The following is an 18,335-nucleotide window of genomic DNA, read 5'->3' on the forward strand; positions in this document are numbered from 1 at the left end:
TCACTAGTTTAAGGAGGAGCAGGCGGGCTTGGAGACGCAGCATCGCACGAACCCCCGGAGCTGCAGCTGCGCGGCTGGAGCCCGCCCCGGAGTCCGCAGAAGCCACCGCGAGGCTGCCGAGCTCCCCGCGCGGCAGAGGGCGCGGCGTAGAAGCCCCGCGGGCCCGGAGGAAGGGGCGGGGCCTGGAGCCCGGCCGGCCGCTCCCCGCCCCTCCCCCTCTGGTCTCCGCCCCGCCCCGCCCCGCCTCGCCCCGCCCCTCCGGCCCGGCCGCCCCGCCCCCGGTGACGTCACTGGCCAGGCCAGCCGGCGCCATTTTGAAAGTGGAGTCGCCTACCCCTGCCGCTGCCGCCGCCGCCGCTGTCGTAGCTGCCGCCGCCGCTGCCGGAGAAAGAGCGAGAGCGGGGAAGCCCCAGAGTGAAATCCACCATCCTGCTGGCTCGTCTGCCCGCCCCTCCTTCCTTCTCCCCCGACCCCCGCCCTCTCCCCCCACAGGTGCCATCCGCCGCCATCCGCCCTCTCTACCCCCCCATCCCCAGGTGAGGGGGGTGAGTTCAGGAAGCGGAGACCCCGAGGAACCCAGCAGGGTCACCATTTGCAGCGCAACATGGCAGGTAAAGGAGAAATCACCCTCGTCCACTGACAAGGCACCGCTTCCTTCCTTCTCCCTCCATCACCCCCTAGCGACCGCCGGCGCCTCCCGTAGAGCCACGGGGCGCCCCTCGGGTCTCCGGGAATTGGTCCAGCGGGGTGGGGTGGGGGTGGGGAGGGCTGTGGGGGGGCGGGGGGGCGCCGTGATAGCGGAAGGGCTCGGGAGCGGGGGCTGGAGGCTTGGCGGCTTGGCACGGGTGGGGGTGGGGTGTGTGCCGGCGAGCCGGGGGTGAGGCGTGGGTGGGGCGGGGGGGGGCGAGTGCCGAGTCGGCCCTGCGGCTCTGGGGCCCGCTCCGCTCGCTCCCCCCTCCTCCGGCCAGCCCCCCGCCGCTCCCCGGGGCTTATTTTAAGCGCTCTTCCTTCATTTAATTCCTATTTTTTTCCTCCCCTGCTGCAAGCCTTCTGGGTGTTTATATTAATGTATTTTTGCCCTGAGAAGAGTGCTTTACAAGTTAAAATACAATGGGGACCTATGTGTATTCCCCCCCTCCCCTCCCCTCCCCTGCCCCCTTGCAACTGTGGGTAGGTACGTCTATTTTTGAGACCATGAACCTAAATTTTTTTTTTTTTTTTTTTTGGTCTCGAACTAGTTCCCTTTCGTTTCTCACCCTTCGTGTCCAAAGAGTGCAGGGCCCCCTCATACCCCCCAAGTTGCATGAAAAATGTAGTTTAAACTTTGCGTTTTCGTGTGTGTGTTAGTTTTTTTTTTTTTTTTTTTTGCGCAGATGTCCTTTTCCCAAAAGGGTTTCGTAGAGTTAGTTAAAATAGTTGTGGAGTTCAGTGTTATAAATAGCCAAGAGGAGAGAGAGATGTAGGTAAAAGCCTGGTGCGGTGCGGGGCGGGGGTTGGGGGGGTGGGTGGGAAAGGATGCATACAGACAGAAAAACCAGCTTGGAATATTTAGCAAGGAAGGAAGGTGAAGGAAGAGAAAGGTGATGGCTTTGAGGATGATTTTTTTTTTTTTTTAAATACGTTTTGATGTCGCTGAACGTCTTCGTTCTTTTAGGAGAACCAATTCTAGAGCTTGATTCAGTCGTTCCCCCCCCCCCCTCCCCCCAATAGAACCAGGACATTTCCTCCCTCCCCAGTGCTTGGGAGCGAAATAGAAACATTCAGGGACTAAATCAATTTTCCATGCTTCTCCCAAGATTTAGATAAGAACCTTTAAATGATAAGACCTTTAAGAAAAAGTTGAGGTGTGTTGGGTTGGACTTAACGTCTTGCTGTAAATAAGTTGGCTCTTTGGCCTTGTTGAATGATTAAATGAAGTTAAAATTGTTTTTGCACAAGATGACCACCAACTAGTGAAATTGTTTGCAAGGTCCTTTGGATTCTGAGGGATAAGGTGAAGGGAGGCAGAGCAAGCTTCCTCTGACAGTCTCTACACCCGCATTTTTTTTTTTTTTCTCGTTTTCTTTTCCTGTCTGGAGCCAGTGATTTGCTGGTAATGAAATGCAAAGAAATGGGTGGTGAGTGTTGTGTTTGCTGTGTGTGCGCTTTGGCGATTGGGTTCATATGAATCATTACTCCTCACCCAGGCAGTAATGTTCCTGAAGTTTTCTCTTCGTTCCATGTTTTATGGTAGTTTAACCTTATTAACCCTTCTGCAGGTTTTTGTAAACTTAAAGGAAAACTGTCTTAACTTTTGGTATTTACTTTTCTCTGGTAGGTCTTGAGTGACTGTCAGGCTTTTGCTGTATTTGAGGGAAGGGCAAATGGAAGTTTTGAACACATGCACAATGTTAATGGTAGCACATGGCCTTTAAATATTTCATACCTGGAATCTCTCCCCCCCCCCCCCTTTTTTTTTTAATGCAGTACCAACTATTGGAGACTAACCTTCCAAATTAGTGCTCTGGGCTGGTTGTGGTTGTATGTGTGGGCAGTAGTAGGCTATTAGTATCATGCCAACCATGGATACCATCTCTGTGTTTACGAGAGTAAACATGAACAGAACTCAGTTTTAATTGGTATGTTTTCTTTTTCCAGGAGCTGGAGGAGGGAATGATATTCAGTGGTGTTTTTCTCAGGTGAAAGGAGCAGTAGATGATGATGTAGCAGAAGGTAAGAAAGCAAAATTTGAGTATGGAATCTTCAGAATCTTGATTATTGAAGGATTTCTTTGTAGCTAGTTTACGAATATACTGCGTTTATTGTCTCACCAATGGAGGAACAGTTTTAAAAGTCACCTTTCTGGAAGACATTCAGTCTTCTATTTTTAATACCTTGTATTAATAATACCCTTATTATTAATACCTTGTATCATTTTTTTATCTCTATTAAGTGAAAGAAGCACTAGATGATGATGTATATAAAACTTGTCACAAGAAAAATCTAAGGTTCATATGGTAAAGGTTTCTTGACTGTAAATTTCCTGTACAGATAAGTGGTGATGCATTTTCATGTTCGTACGTCAGTTTTAGATAATCGTGTTAAAATAGGCGTCATCAGTGTTTAGCTCAGAAACATTTTTGAATGACTGTCATTCATTTTTGGGTAAGATTTTTAGTGTTTAACTGGCATACTTTCAAAGTGTGGTGTTGACATTCTGTGAAGAAATGCTGGCTCAAATGATACATTTTATTGTCGTGTAAGGACTAATTTAGATGGATAAGGAAGCAACAATGCTGTAGACATATAGCATGGCTTCTGGGGAGCTTATTCTTGTGCAGTTAGAAGCTGGGTTTGATCAGTTGAAGTACTTAAGTCTTAATTCTTTGCCAAATTTGTTTTATTAGTGTATTTCAAAAACTTAAAAAGTTTTGAAACGTTACAGATTTGCACTTAATTTGAGATGGTCTTAGGTGGTGGAGGCATTATTTCCCATAAAGTAGTTGTGTCATTTCATTGTTCAGAAATATTTATAAAGTTTGGATTTTAATGGCATTCTGTCTTGAATTACAGTAGGAATTTCCCAACAAAACTAAAATGAATTAAAATGTCCTTTTAATTTAAAAAAATTTGTCTAGTGAAAGTTTACAAATCTTCTCTCTTTAGGTCGTATTGTCCTCCTTTTAAGATCCTATTTCTGACCTACTGTCTGCAGTACTGTTTGTTTTGAGGATTTCTTCAGGTGATGGTAGGATGATGGCTTGTGTTGAGCCAGTCAGATGCTTGGATTTGCCTGTGTCCCTGTCATTCTCAGTGAAGTGTCTGATCAGCTTGATGTGTCCTTTTTGGAGCCAGTTGGCATACATTGTGCTTGTGATACTTTACAGAGCAGTATCACATTTCTTTTCTATTGAATCCTCATCTTTTTCAGATGAGAAATCAGAAGCCTTAGTTAAGAGACTCACTGATGGTCACACAAATAGTGCAAATCAAGGTTTTCTGGTGAAGCTTGTGGTGGTTGACTTGTTGAGAGAAATCCTTTAAGTTCAAAAGAGGACTCGTGTTACTCATTTTATAATTCCATTACCTGTTGAATATTAGGCACTCAGATATTGGATCATTTATTCTGTGCTGTTGTATAATACTCGTTATGAGAATGCTATATACTTGGAAACTATTCCTGGGTTAATTTCCATTTATTTTTTTATATCAAAGATCTGTTGAGTTTCCTAAATATTGAGCACTGGGGCTGCCTGGTATCTGGGACATAAACCCTGCCCTGAAGGAGCTCATGGTTTACTTGCTAAACTAAGTAGGCAGAGAGACCACATAGATTTTATTTAATTAGAAGAAATTGATGGTTTTAAACTTACCTAACTGAATTAAATGATAGTTTGTGATATGTATGATGGAATCAGTTGTAGTTTTCTTCTGCTGATACTTATAGCTACATTTTGCTCCTGATTGATGAAATACTTTTTATTTTTTTTGAGGTTGTTAAATAACACTTTAACATATAGTGCATTCCTAGTGTCTTAACATGCTGAGGTTTGGTATGTATATTTTAGTAAAAACATGACTTAACTCTAGTACTTCTGTTTGTGCTGCTGTAGTATTAAACACCTAATTTTCAAATTTTACTTCTAATTTTTTTTTTTGCATACTGTAGTTTTGCGTGTCATAGTCTATTATGTTTGTTACTAAGGGAAGATTTGCTTTTCTTAAATAGGATGAATATGTTTCCCCTCTTGTTTTAGACTGTAAACTCTATAAACAGGTTACATCTAGCTAAATCTTCAGTTTAGCTTGCCTGTTTTCTGTTGATGATGCATTGCAGCTTCTTTCCCATTAAAGGCTCCAAATTGTCTTTCCCCTCCTACATGCAGTAGCTGTCACAGCATACCATTTTTACTTCTGTAATGCTTTAGTCTTCTTTCCATACCCACTGTCACCTTAGTTCAGGTTCTTAGTATTTTTCATCCACGTTGCAGTAACTTCCTAAGTGATTTCCTGCTTCTTGTCCTCTGTTCTGCTTCTAAGTTAATCTTAAATGCTATCCCATTTTTATGTTCCTCAGAAATCTTCAGTGGTCACTGCTTCCCCAGGATTATAAATTACATTCAAGTATTTCAGCCTAGAATATGAGATGTTTCACCAGTATGACCCCTGTTTCTAAGTTCATCTGCTAAGAGGGTTTATGATCCAGCTAAATGGATGCTGTTCTTCAAATCCTGTACAGTCTTACTTTTGGGTCTTTGCTGTTTCCACCTTGGAATGCCTTACATACACTCCTCCCACAGTTTATTGCTTTTATCAGAATTCTTCAAGTCATATCTGTAACTCTTCTATTTATCTTCCTCTTTTGGAAGTATTTTAAAAATCTTTCTTCATAGGGCTTTGTATTTATAACTTATCCTAAACCTTTGCTGTTACACTGTGCAGGACTAATGCATCTTTGTGCTCTATGCAGAACATCCTGTACAAGCTGCTATGCTTAGAACAATGCCTGGTGCATAGTAGGTGTTGAGTATTTGTTGAATGAAGGAATGTGTTAATATTATGAGGCTTTGAAGGGAGAAAGAGATACATTGAAAAGAGGATTGTGATATGCTTCTGAAAATCATGGATGTATCCACTTGGCAGGCTTTATAACCGGATTGATGTTATACAGCTGTGTAATGGGAAGAAGTTTTTATCTTGGTGACAAACGAGTGGTTTCTGTTGTTGTTCGTTTACTCTAATCTTGTTAATTCTCAGAGTTTTAGGAAAGAAACAGTCCAATGTTATTACTCCTGGTAAGTTAAATTGTGTGGAAAAAAAAAAAGTTAAATTGTGTGAGAGATAATGGGCTCTTTGGGGGACTGAATTTAGAAGGAAGTGTTTACTGGACTTAATTAAGGCTCAATTTGTCATTAAGTATATTGCAAATTTAAGAATTTTGATGTTTTACCAAATACTCTGACCTTTGGCCAATGTAGGCTCTTACTGGGATACTTATTCTATGCACACATCTCTTTAGGCACTTGAAGTGGTTTATCTTTGGTATAGCCACTTGTCTAGAAGGGGAGGTACTAAAATCTCTATCACTCAGTCTCATGTCCTGCAGTTTTCCTTTTAATCTTTGTGGTAGTGGTAATAAGATTTTATTATATTCTGTAATTGAAAATTTTCCTTTATTGACAACTTGCTCTCATGAGACAGTGCGTAGTTACAGACACTGGTGCTAGGCCACATAGTTTGAATCCTACTCAGCCCTCTGCTAGCTTTGTAATCTTGGGCAAATTAACTCACCTTTGTGCCATTTTCCTCTCTAAAATGAAGATCACAATAAAATCTTATGGTGGTGTTTTTGTGATTTTTAAATGAGTTAATATGCATAAAGCAGAAGCCTGACACATAGTAAGGGTGTTACAAGGATTTAGCTGTTATTTTTTTGAACACTTATGGCAAATAAGAGTTGGAGAAGGAGAAAACTGGGCAATTGTTTTTAAAGGCTACTAAGGGTTTCTTCTCAAAGTGGGGATGGTATGTATATTTTACACATATTCTTTAATTCCAATGACACATAGTTCAGAAAACATTCAAAACTAAACCATAGCCTTAGAGACACATACTAAACTGGTAGGTAAAACTCTGAAGAAAAGCTACAAAATAATTGCTATAAAAGCCAGTATGTGGTGGTTACCTTTAAGTGATGGAAGGGAGTTCTTGGAAGGGAATCTGGGGGCCTCATGGAGATGGTATCCTGACTGGGTGACAGTTGTACTGATTAACTGATTATCCTGGACATTTTTCTTTTCTTTTCTTTTCTTTTCTTTTTCTTTCTTTTCTTTTCTTTTTTTCTTTTCTTTTCTTTCTTTTCTTTTCTTTTCTTTTCTTTTCTTTTCTTTTCTTTTCTTTTCTTTTCTAATATTTAATTTATTCATGAGCGACAGAGAGAGGCAGAGACATAGAGGGATAAGCAGGCTCACTGTGGGAAGCCTGATGCAGGACTCGATCACAGGACCCTGGGATCACGACCAGAGCCAAAGGCAGATGTTCAACAACTGAGCCACGCAGGCACCCCCTGGATATTTTTCTTTTGATTTTTGATTTTCTGTATTTGTTAGATTTCACCCCAAAAGAGTGTGCGTGTGTTTAAATCAATACTGTATTAAAAAAGGGTTTAGAGTGAAAACTGGCAATCCCTACCTTCATCTACTCCCTAATCCTCCCTCATCCTTCTAAAGGCGATTATATTGGACTCTTTCAACTGTATTCCCTGGTGCTTATTTTTTTGTGAGTGAAATGATACTAATATTTCTCATCCATTTTAGACATAACCAGGTGACTTTCCTCTCTAGTAGATGAAGCTTAAGCTGTTCCCCTTATCAACCCCATGCCCCAATGTTTTAACATATAGTATGGTTAAATTAGAAGTTGGTGCTTACATTGTTAGGAGCATGCACATGTTCACTGCTGAACCAAGACTACTCTACATTGTTCGCGTACCAGTTCATTTGTCCTAAAGCTAATCATTGCCCATTTTTAATTTGCCTAGTTTTTTTTTTGTATTTGCATTTTGTATTTTTATTTTTTTATATTTGTGTTTTTGTCTTTTTTAAGATTTTACTTATTTATTATTCATGAGAGACAGAGAGAGAGAGAGAGAGAGAGAGGCAGAGACACAGGCAGAGGGAGAAGCAGGCTCCATGCATGGAGCCCGACGTGGGACTTGACTCGGTCCCTGGTCTCCAGGATCAGGCCCTGGGCTGAAGGCAGCGCTAAACCGCTGAGCCACCTGGGCTGCCCTATATTTGTGTTTTTTAAAAAACACTTTGTTATGGGAGATTTTGAACATTACCAAAAATGTGTGGAATAATGCATTGAATCTCCATCACCCAGCATCATCAACCCATGGCCGTTGCTGGCCCTTTTATACATCACTTGATCCCTTTCCAGCCCTTTGTATTTAGTAGTAGAAACATTACTGATTTTGTTTTTAAAATCAGGATTCAGCAAACTAGAAAACCAAGGTCATCAGTTTAAAGTGTTTAAAGTGAAACAAAAATAATTTTTCCTAATGATTTTTTTTTTGCAGTACCAATACTTAGTAATCTATTATTTGCTTAAGTTTTAGTTATGGAAATATTAAAAATTCAAATACATGTGGATAATCTGAAGTGTGTAATTTTTGGTTAAACATATGGAACAATTGTTATTCAAGATGGTTAATTAATGTAAATTTTCAATATTGTTGACTATTAAGTAATTTAAGTTTATAATATTTTAATGCAAGTATGTATTCCCTTATCTCCATTATTTAACCTTAATTTTTTTATAGGAAGTTATTTTAGGATATGGTTTTATTACATAAAACCTTGTTTTTACAAAACTTGGATCCATATGTATTGCATCTTTCAATGCTTTGATCTTGTTTATTTTTGGTGGTATTTAGACCAATGGACTGATTTTCTTTGGGGGGGGTGGAGTTCAGTAGTAGAGTCTAAGTAGTCCCCGAATAAAGACCTAATAAATAAAATTGTGAAAAACAGTTTTTGGAATATCACATTAAATTTAATGGTTTTAAATGTCTAATGCTACAATATAAAAAGAATTTAATATCATCTGTGTTTTGTGTTTCTTAGAGTGGTATGCATATTAGATTTAGGCACTAAGGCCGATCAGTAGGAAAAAATTGTAGAACCCTGTTTTTTGCAGATTTCAAAATACAACAAAACCTAATGACCCATGGTAGGGGCCTCATTTAACATTCTTGTATCACACATGACACTCCTCCTTGCTCTTAACACTGGTATTACTGATAGAAGTTTCATACTCATGCGATACAATCACTTAGTGTAAAGTTGCCCATTAAATAATGTGAATGACTCTCTAGTATTAGGCAATATCCTTTTTTCTTTTAAGATATTACATCGGTATATGCCTGGTTTAGTTGAATTGCAGAAAGAAAACTAAGCTATATTTTTAAGTTTCTTATGTCATTAAATGGGAAAATTGAATAGTTGGACATGGATATTTGAGCTAATCTCAACTATGATCTCTTTTCCCCTGAAGTGATAATGGAAATTATAATTGAGCAATCAAGGATCCACAAGTTGCTTTCTTAGTAGAAGTAAACAGAAAGTCTTGGTAATTTCTAAATTATTACTTTTTTTTAAAATAAATAATTGAATCTGATTATTACCACTGTATAGTCAGTATGAGGAAGAGATGGCCTGGTCATCTTAAGTAGTCATAGCAGCCAGAGTTTATTGAGTGTTTAACTATGTGCCAGGTACTTTTTATACGTTAGGTGCTTTTTATACGTTTCATTAAACTTCGCAAAACCTCTGTGAAATAAGTAGATGTTGCTTTTCCATATTACAGACTTGGAAGTTTAATTTATTAATTGTGTGTCTTTGAGCGGGTGTTGGAACCTAGGATTCATACTTCAAATTTAATTTTCCTTTTAATCTCCCTAATGTAATTTTACTTATTTCAAAACTTGCTACTTTTTTTTGGTTAATGTGAAGGTGTTTGAGGTTGTTGGAATGTGACTTGTTTATAACAGAGTTACTTATAATGCCCAGTGGATTGCAGTTGCTTTGAAGTAATTCAATTTGGAGATTTTCTGGATTTTTCTAACAGAGTTTTTAAGCTAGGATGTGCTGTAAGTGGGCTGTACAGGCTTTATAAACCTTCTGAGGTTGTATGTAAAGTTGTATTGTGTATACTTGTACATAAGTCAGCGAGAGTCCATAACTATTATCGAAATAGCTGTTTTAGAGTGTGGTCTGGTGACTCCTTAACTCATTCAAAAGGTGTATGAAGTCAAAACTATTTGTATATTAATATGATATTTGCCTTTTTGACAATGTTGATATTTGCAGCACTGATACAAAAGCAATGTGGGAAAAAAACAAAACAAAACAAAAGCAATGTGGGTAAAGCTGCTGGTGTCTTAGTGTGAATCAAGGCTTTGGCACCAAATGGTCCCAGTAGTCATGGTAATCTATACCATGTACCAGCAGTTTAATAATGCCAGTTTTACATATGAATGTTTTTGGTGAAGCAGTAAAAACTAATTTTATTAAATCTTGACTCTTTGAGTACATGTGTGTTACACATTCTGTGTGACAAAATGAGGTACACCAAAGCACTCTGCTACAGATCAGAATACGTGTTGCTTGGAGGAAAAGCACTCGTACGCTTATTTGGGTATTAAGCTGAACTAGCTATCTGCTCCTTTCATGGAACATTATTTTTGTTAGAAAGAACTACTAATAAGGGATGGTTATTCAGATTTGGATATTTAGCAGACATCTTCTCAAATGAACAGTGAATTTGTTGCTTCAATGGACACAGTCTTTGTTGCCCATGATGAAATTTGAGCTTTCAAGCAAAAGTGAGAATTTTGGAAAACATGTTTCGATCATCTTGAGTTGGATAACTTCTCAATACTTAAAGATTTTTCAGATGAGATCAGTAGTGTTAATGACTGTAATTTTTGATGAAATGTAATGAAATGTATCAACGTTTGGAAGCTCTGAATATCTGGATGACAAAAAAAAATGAATATCTGGATGACTCTGAATCGGTGTTTCACAACTATCCAATGCCTGTGATGGTAAAAAAAATGCATAAGTAAAAGTGCAAGGTACAGCAATGGATATTAATGTAACAGACAAAGGTTTCAGATTCCACAAACTTTTAAGAAACTACCACTTGTCCAGTTTGGGTATAGTATCAAAGGAATATCCATACTGCCTAAAAAGCCTATTAAAATACTCCTACCTTTTCAATCACATACCTGAATGAGGGTGGATTTTCTTTGTATATTTAACCAATGCAATGCAGTGGAGTGTGTTGAGTGTAGTAGTCAAAATCTAGGTGTCTTTCATTTAAGCCACACATTAGATTTGCAGCAATGTAAAACAGTGCCATTCTTGCTAATTTTTTGCTGAGGGTAAAGTCATTCATCTTTTTTTGTTAATTTGTAGGGTTTATCATTAATATTTTTAAATTGATAAGTATTTTAAAATTCGTAAGGCCTTTGGGGTCCTCGGATTTTAAGTGTAAAGAAATCACTGCCGTCTAGAAATAGCTGACAGCCATTGGTTTAGTCTGGTCATAGGTTTCACTGTATTAATGCTTTAAAAAAGTCTCACAGACCACAAGATAAGTGATCAGAGCAGTATGCTGCTTTTGTGCATGAATATCTGAAGTGATATTTCCTGTGACTTGATATTGTTGTTTCAGCCTATTCCCTCACTTTAGATACCAAATTAGATGTGCCTTAAGCTCTTTCATCTGGGGATTTTGGTGAAGGAAGGATACTTTTAGGATTTTAAAATACCTATTTTTAAACTTAACCTCCCTTGCAGAGATTACATACTATATTTGTCAAAATACTTTGGATCTAAAAGGTTTTTTTTTAGGGCATTTCCCACTATCTGCTCAGTCCAGTTAACATTAACACTTATGTAGGATTACTGAGTTCCTCAGAGCCTGGTGTGCTGCCATTTCTGGTTGCTGCCTGGTTATTTGAAATGAGTTGGTGACCTTGGAATTATGTTTTATTTTGAGCCCAACATGTAGCACTTTGATGTGTTTTTTTTTTTCTTGTAAGAAAGGCATAAAATTGGCATTGTAATTTTCTATTTCCCAACTCTATTAATTACTATAGGGAGGAAAGGGAAAGAGGACAGTGTTTTCTTTAAGTTTGTTTATTTTTTAGTAATCTCTACACTCTGTGGGGCTCAAACTCACAGCCCTGAGATCAGGAGTCGCGTGCTCTTCTGACTGAGCCAGCAGTCACCCCAAAATTTTACTTTAAAGTACAGCATAGGGGATCCCTGGGTGGCTCAGCGGTTTAGCGCCTGCCTTTGGCCCAGGGTGCGATCCTGGAGTCCCGGGATCGAGTCCCACGTCGGGGTCCCGGCATAGAGCCTGCTTCTCCCTCCTCCTGTGCACTCTGCCTCTCTCTCTCTCTCTCTCTCTCTCTCTGTCTCTCTATCATAAATAAATAAAAAAAAATACAGCATAATTCTTAAAACAGTTGAATTTCCCATTCTAGGAATGCAGTATCAGCCTTTTATTGCTTAATATTTTCAGTATTTTTTTGGCTCTTTTTCTACCCTTTAGAGAATGCTTGTCAAAGTACTGTATGCCTTTTAAAACTAGCTACACCAGTTTCCCATATGCGTTTAAATGTTAGGTTTGTTAAAAAAGAAACAACTAATTATTTTTAACGTATTTAGTTAATCTTCGTAGTTAATTAAAATGTCACCCAGGGGATCCCTGGGTGGCGCAGCGGTTTGGCGCCTGCCTTTGGCCCAGGGCGCGATCCTGGAGACCCGGGATCGAATCCCACGTCGGGCTCCCGGTGCATGGAGCCCGCTTCTCCCTCTGCCTATGTCTCTGCTTCTCTCTCTCTCTCACTGTGTGCCTATCATAAATAAATAAAATTAAAAAAAAAAAAATGTCACCCAGGTCTTTGCTTGAGTCATATGTGGAATCCTTGGCAAATCATGATGGAATGCTTTTCTATAAGCCACTATACAAAAGAGGTTATGCTTTTGTAATTTTTTGTTTCTTTTCGTTGATTTCCTTTTTGAATGTTTCAATATCAATTGGGATTTTCTCTTCTGGAACCTTTGAATTATTTCTTTTATCCAGTTCAAGGAGGTTCATGGACCAGTGACCCTATTTAAAAACCTCTGCTTTAACCTAAAGTTTTGCCTGTGGTTATATGCCTGCTGAAATTTGGAAGAGTTGAGGATATCTTATATGGAAATAATAGCTTTTGGACTGTATTCTTTTTCTTAGGAGTCCTCTTAGTACTTAATGTTCCTGCTATGATATTAGAGGGATGAATCTTTTCTAAGATACTGGACTTGACAGCTTTAGTATATTCTCATCTTTTTTTTTTTTTTTTTTAATTAAAAATTTCTGTCTCTTTAACCACAGGTAAAATCATTAGAGAAATATACTGGGTTTTGAATCAGTTTTTTGTTTTATACTTAATTCAGAAGAAATCTAAACTTCTTCGGTAGCCCATATTAAGAGAGAAACCAAAGTATAGATAAAAGAAATTGATGAGAAAATTTTCTAAGTTTTCTAAAGATCTGGGAAAATGTTAACTTTTAGAACCTGGCACTGTAGGTAGGGTGTCAAGTCTCTTTTGTGTGAAAATGGAGATAGAACCTTCTTGGTGTTACCTGTATTTTTTCCAGCTTACCACAAGAGTCCTATGGGTCTGCAATAGATGTGTTTTTAAGGTAGCATAAGAGGAATCTTGAATACATTCTTGTTGGCATATAGATTGGGAAGGTTGTAGGCAGTAAATAATTCTTGTCAAATTCTTTAGGGATGCAGCATGCAAAAATGGTTACGGGACCTGGTAGTTGAGAAGGGATTGCTCCTACTCTTTTTTCCCCCTTGACATAAAAGGAGAAATGATTTTTTTCTAGTGGCAGAACCAATTCTTTAAGCAAAATGCTTCTTAGCTTATAAAATAAAAAAAATTATTTTAAAACATTTTTAATTGTTAAAAACCCATAACAAAGTTTACCATATTAACCGTTTTTAAGTATACACTCGAGCGTTAACTGTATTCACATTGTTGTGAGGCTATCTCTAGACTTTTTTCATATTGCAAAAGTGAAACTCGACCTGTTTAACAGTTCCCCATTCTCTCCTCTGCCCCTGGTATCCACCATTTTGCTTTCTGTTTCTTTGAATTTGACTACTTTAGATACCTCCTACAAATGGAATCATACAGTGTTTGTCTTTTTGTGGGTGGCTTATTCATGTCCTGAGGTTCATCCATGTTGTAGCATTTGATAAGTTTTTCTTCCTTTTTAAGGCTGGATGATACTATGTTGTGTGTACATATCACATTTTGTTTGTCCATTCATGCGTTGATAGACATTTAGGTTGCTTCAACTCTTTTTTATATATAACTGGGGTTTCTGTGGGAAGGAACAGCAGAAGTGCTTCCTTTAAATGACTGGAGGTGGACAGAGCCCTGGATGGAACATGAAAATACCAGAATAGAAGATGATAATACAGATTGGTACTGCTGTGCTACATATCTGTTTATCCCAGATTAGCAGTTTTCAAGCTAGAACTGGATTACTTTATTTTGTAGGCTATTTCAGGATAGGGTTAAACAAAGTCTAAGTTTTTGGCTAAAGTTTTACCTCATTTGTTTTGTAATTTCTAGTTTAAAAATAGAAAATCCCATGGATTTTGTAAGTCACATTTCATTATTGTAAGCCTCTTTATATTAACAGTGAAGACAACCAGTATGTTATTTCATACATGTTTTAATTAAGCAAAATCTTCATCGTGATAAGAATATTTGGTAACTGTATTGTTTTTCTTTGTAATGAAATTGTAGATAAGGAATGATCAAGGTTGTCTTTTTTGACATTATTGTCATTTTGTACCCAAGGACAGGACAGTGAAACTCAAAGTTGTGCAATGTTAACCTAAGATTGTGAGTTATATTCTGTCTGCTTTTTAGGCTTCCACGTTGCTTTTCTGTGGTTCAGTTTTTAAAAATACTATTTGACTAAAAATCTAAATCTCTGGTTTTCATAGGGAAAGAGTAGAGAACTAAGGTGACACCTTACTTATCCACAAGTCAGTAAGAATATGTTGAGTGCCCAGTGCTGTGGAGAATGTGAGGCCATAGCTTTATATATCCTTCACTTTAGGTATATTATGAGGGTCAATTTTATTACGGTAAGCCTTTTCCATCACACCTTCTGACTTCTGGTATTAACCTGTCCTCATTACTGGGAGAGTCTTGGCTAATCCTATGTAAAAAATTTACAAGTGATGTTGGAATGTGAGTAATAAATTGTTTTCTCTCTTCCAAGTTGACATGCTTTTTGATATTGAGATGGTGCTGTAGTATAAATACTTGGTTGTTCATGGAGTTAAATGTGAAAGAATCACACGTATCTCAAGTTTTTCTAAGACATGACTGTCTTTCTGTGGTTTTAAATGGTGTGAGTAGAATTTATTAATGAAATTATTGGAGATCTTTCCAGATAAATGTGGTAACCTGTAAGCCTTTTTCTCTCTTCCCTCTATCCTGTGTGTTTTAAGCCTTCATTTGATCAGTTTGGCAGTTCCTTAAAAAGTTAAATATAGATTTAACCATATAATCCAGCAATTCTCTTCTTCAATGTATACTTCAGAGAACTTTTACATGAATGTTTGTAGCGACATTATTTATAATAGCCAAAAAGTGGAAATAGACCAAATGTCTGTTAATTGATGATGAATAAAGAAAAGGTGGTGGTGTATCTGCACAGTGGAATATTATGCAGCCATAGAAAGCAGTGAAGTGCTGTTACATGCTGCAACATGGATGAACTTGGAAAGCAGTATGCTGAGTTGAAGAAGTTGGTCACAACGGGATGAGCACTGGGTGTTTCTCTGTATGTTGGTAAATTGAACACCAATAAAAATTAATTTAAAAAAAAAAGAAGTTGGTCACAGAAGACCACATATTATATGATTCTGTTTATGTGAAATATCCAGAAGAGACAAATCTATCAAAACAAAATAGATCAGTGGTTGGTAGGGCCAGTGGAGGGTGGGTGTGACTGCCAGTGGGTACAGCATTTCTCTAACTATGTGATGAAAATGTTCTGGAATTAGATAGTAATGGTTGCACAATTCTGTGAATGTAGTAAATACTGAATTGTACACTGAATTTGACAAACGAATAATAGTAAATAAACTTTTTAGATTACTTATACTTACAGATTGTCAATCCAAATAGTGCAAGAGGTATAGAGTGAAAGTATGTCTCTCCCTCTTAACCCCATTCTCCCAGGTTCTATGTCCCTAGAGATAACTGTCACAAATTTCTTACATACGGTTTCAGAAGTGTTTCATAGTTGCATGTTTTTAATTTAACAGAGCATGTTTTAGCATTTTATTTGAAAGTGGGGAAATACATTCCAGAGATCCATGATAGGCAAAGTATGTATAGGACTTATCTTAGAGAGGATCTAATGAATTGCCTAAGTAGCTACCATTTTCTTTTAACTGTCCTGTGATTTTTTTTTAATAAGATTCTCAGCTTTTTTTTTTTTAGCTTTTTTTTTTTTAAAGATATTTTTATTTATTCATGAAAGACACAGAAAGAGAGAGGCAGAGACATAGGCAAAAGATATTTTTATTTATTCATGAAAGACACAGAAAGAGAGAGGCAGAGACATAGGCAGAGGGAGAAGCAAGGCTTCATGCAGGGAGCCCAATGTGGGACTTGATCCTGGAACTTCAGGATCACACCCTGAGCTGAAGGCAGATGCTTAACCGCTGAGCCAGCCAGGTGTTCCTGTCCTGTGATTTCTATAGGTCTGGAAGAGTTGCTGAGAAAGTTGTATGTGTTTGGGATGTGCATCTAGATGTACAATTAGTAGACTCTACAGCTAAGTAAAATTTATGAAATAATGTGTAATAATGAAGTAATAATGTCTAAGGTATCCAGATCTTTAAAAATAATAATTTGGGTTCATTGATACGTGAAGTCTGTCTCTTACTTCCTCATTAAACTAGGCCTTGCATTTTCTCCATTTGAATCTTATTGTGCCTGATGTGATGTTTGAAGTGACTAGGTCTTTTTTTTTCAGGTGATGATGTATAACTAAATTACATATTATAAAGTAGGCTAGATCCTAAAGACCTACTGTGTCTTTTTTTTCCCTTCTCCTTTTGTGTCTTTTTGACTACTCAGTAAATACTTAGCTCCTTTTGTTCAGATGTCCACCATCTCTAATTCTGAACCAGATTGTTTGGAAATTTTGTTAATGTTGTGTAAAATGCCAGAATGTCATGATTTTTGCACTGCCCAGGTTGCTGTTAATACAGTTTCATCAAATTCGTCTGTGGTATTTCTTTAATATTAAGGATTTTTATTATTTAAGGAAAAATAACTCCGTATAGACGTAAACATATTTTAAAAGTAAGTGCTGTGCGCCTGAGTGGTGAAGTCAGTTAAGTGTTGGACTCTTGATTTTGGCTCAGGTTGTGATCTTGGGATCGTGGGATCAACCCCTATATCGGGTTCAGCTCCGAGTCTGCTGTAAGACTCTTACTCCTTCATCCTGTCCCTCTGCTCATCACCCCTGTGTTTGTGCACACATCCTCTCTCTAAAATTAATAAATCTTTTTTAAAAAGTACTCAAGAAACTTAGGTAACTGCCAAACCAGTGTTTTGCGTGCGTTACCATTTAATCTTCACAGCCAGCCTCTGAGGATAGGTATTATTTATTATTTTCATTTTGTAGATGAGGAAATCAAGAATTAGATAAAGTAACTTGATCAGGGTCACACAGTGGTAAGTGGGGGAGCCAGAGGTTGAGCCTTGGTTCTTCTGACTTTAGAATTACCATAAGTGGGATGCCTGGGTGGCTCAGTGGTTAAGTGTCTGCCTTCAGCACAGGGCACGATCCTGGAGACCCGAGATTGAGTCCCGCATCGGGCTCCCTGCATGGAGAGTCTGCTTCTCCCTTTGCCTCTGCCTCTCTCTCTCTTCTGTGTGTCTCATGAATAAATAAAATGTTTTTTTTTTTTTTAAAAGATGCAGAAACAAAGGAGGACTACCATAAGTAATCATATATAATCTCAGCATTTTTAGTTAAGATCTATTAACATTTCGACATAGATCTGTTCTTTTTCTGCTGTGAATATGTATTTTAAAAATTAGCGTCACATGTGTAGTTTTTTATAGTGCTTTTTCCCCGAATTAACATCTAAGAAGATAAATGGCTCTTCTACTTAATTTGGGCAATAGCTTTTGCTACTGTAAATTTATGATGAACATCCTTGTGAGAATCTTACTACTTTAGGGTATATTTCTAGAAGTGGAGTTGCTGGTCAGAAATGTGACCTTTTTTGTGGCTTAAAGAATGTATTACTAAATTGCCTTAGAAAGTTGGTGTTGATTTTCATGTCAGCAGTGAATAGGAGTTACCCATTTCCTGGTCTGTTGACAATGTCTAGCACAATATTACCATTCAGTACAATTTTTTTTCACTTGTTTGAACATGTTTAAGTATATAGAATCTGTTCATGTCCTTTGTTATTCTTTGTGGGTGCTTTTCTTATTCATTTGTAATAGCTAAACCCCCCTACCCCCTCTCATCACCATAACTGAACAAAGTTGCATGGAAGCTCAGAAACATAATTTGGGTCTAGAGTAGATGGGAAAGTCTTTCTAAATGAAGTGATTTTGTCCGTTTTTGGCAGGCAGTAGAAGGCAGAGGGTAAGAAAAAAACATCTGGGGTAGCCCCGGTGGCGCAGCGGTTTAGCGCCACCTGCAGCCTGGGGTGCGATCCTGGAGACC

General features: G+C 38.2%; 1 protein-coding gene across 2 annotated transcripts in view; it reads left to right on the plus strand.

Annotated features, from left to right (window-relative positions):
* The first annotated feature begins 321 nt into the window (after window positions 1–321).
* PPP2R2A (protein phosphatase 2 regulatory subunit Balpha) overlaps window positions 322–18,335 on the plus strand; it is an 85,165-nt gene continuing 67,151 nt past the window's right edge. Inside the window, exons 1-2 of one of the 2 annotated variants that reach the window (XM_041765906.1) lie at window positions 322–611; window positions 2,638–2,712. Coding sequence is in view for 1 of the 2 variants with exons in the window: in XM_041765905.1 (XP_041621839.1) it covers window positions 605–611; window positions 2,638–2,712 (82 nt within the window). In the remaining variant the exon portion in view is untranslated. The remainder of the gene's footprint in view (window positions 612–2,637; window positions 2,713–18,335) is intronic. The other variant, XM_041765905.1, reaches the window with a different exon arrangement.

Source organism: Vulpes lagopus, chromosome 8, assembly GCF_018345385.1.
Source record: "Vulpes lagopus strain Blue_001 chromosome 8, ASM1834538v1, whole genome shotgun sequence".
Taxonomy (NCBI): domain Eukaryota; kingdom Metazoa; phylum Chordata; class Mammalia; order Carnivora; family Canidae; genus Vulpes; species Vulpes lagopus.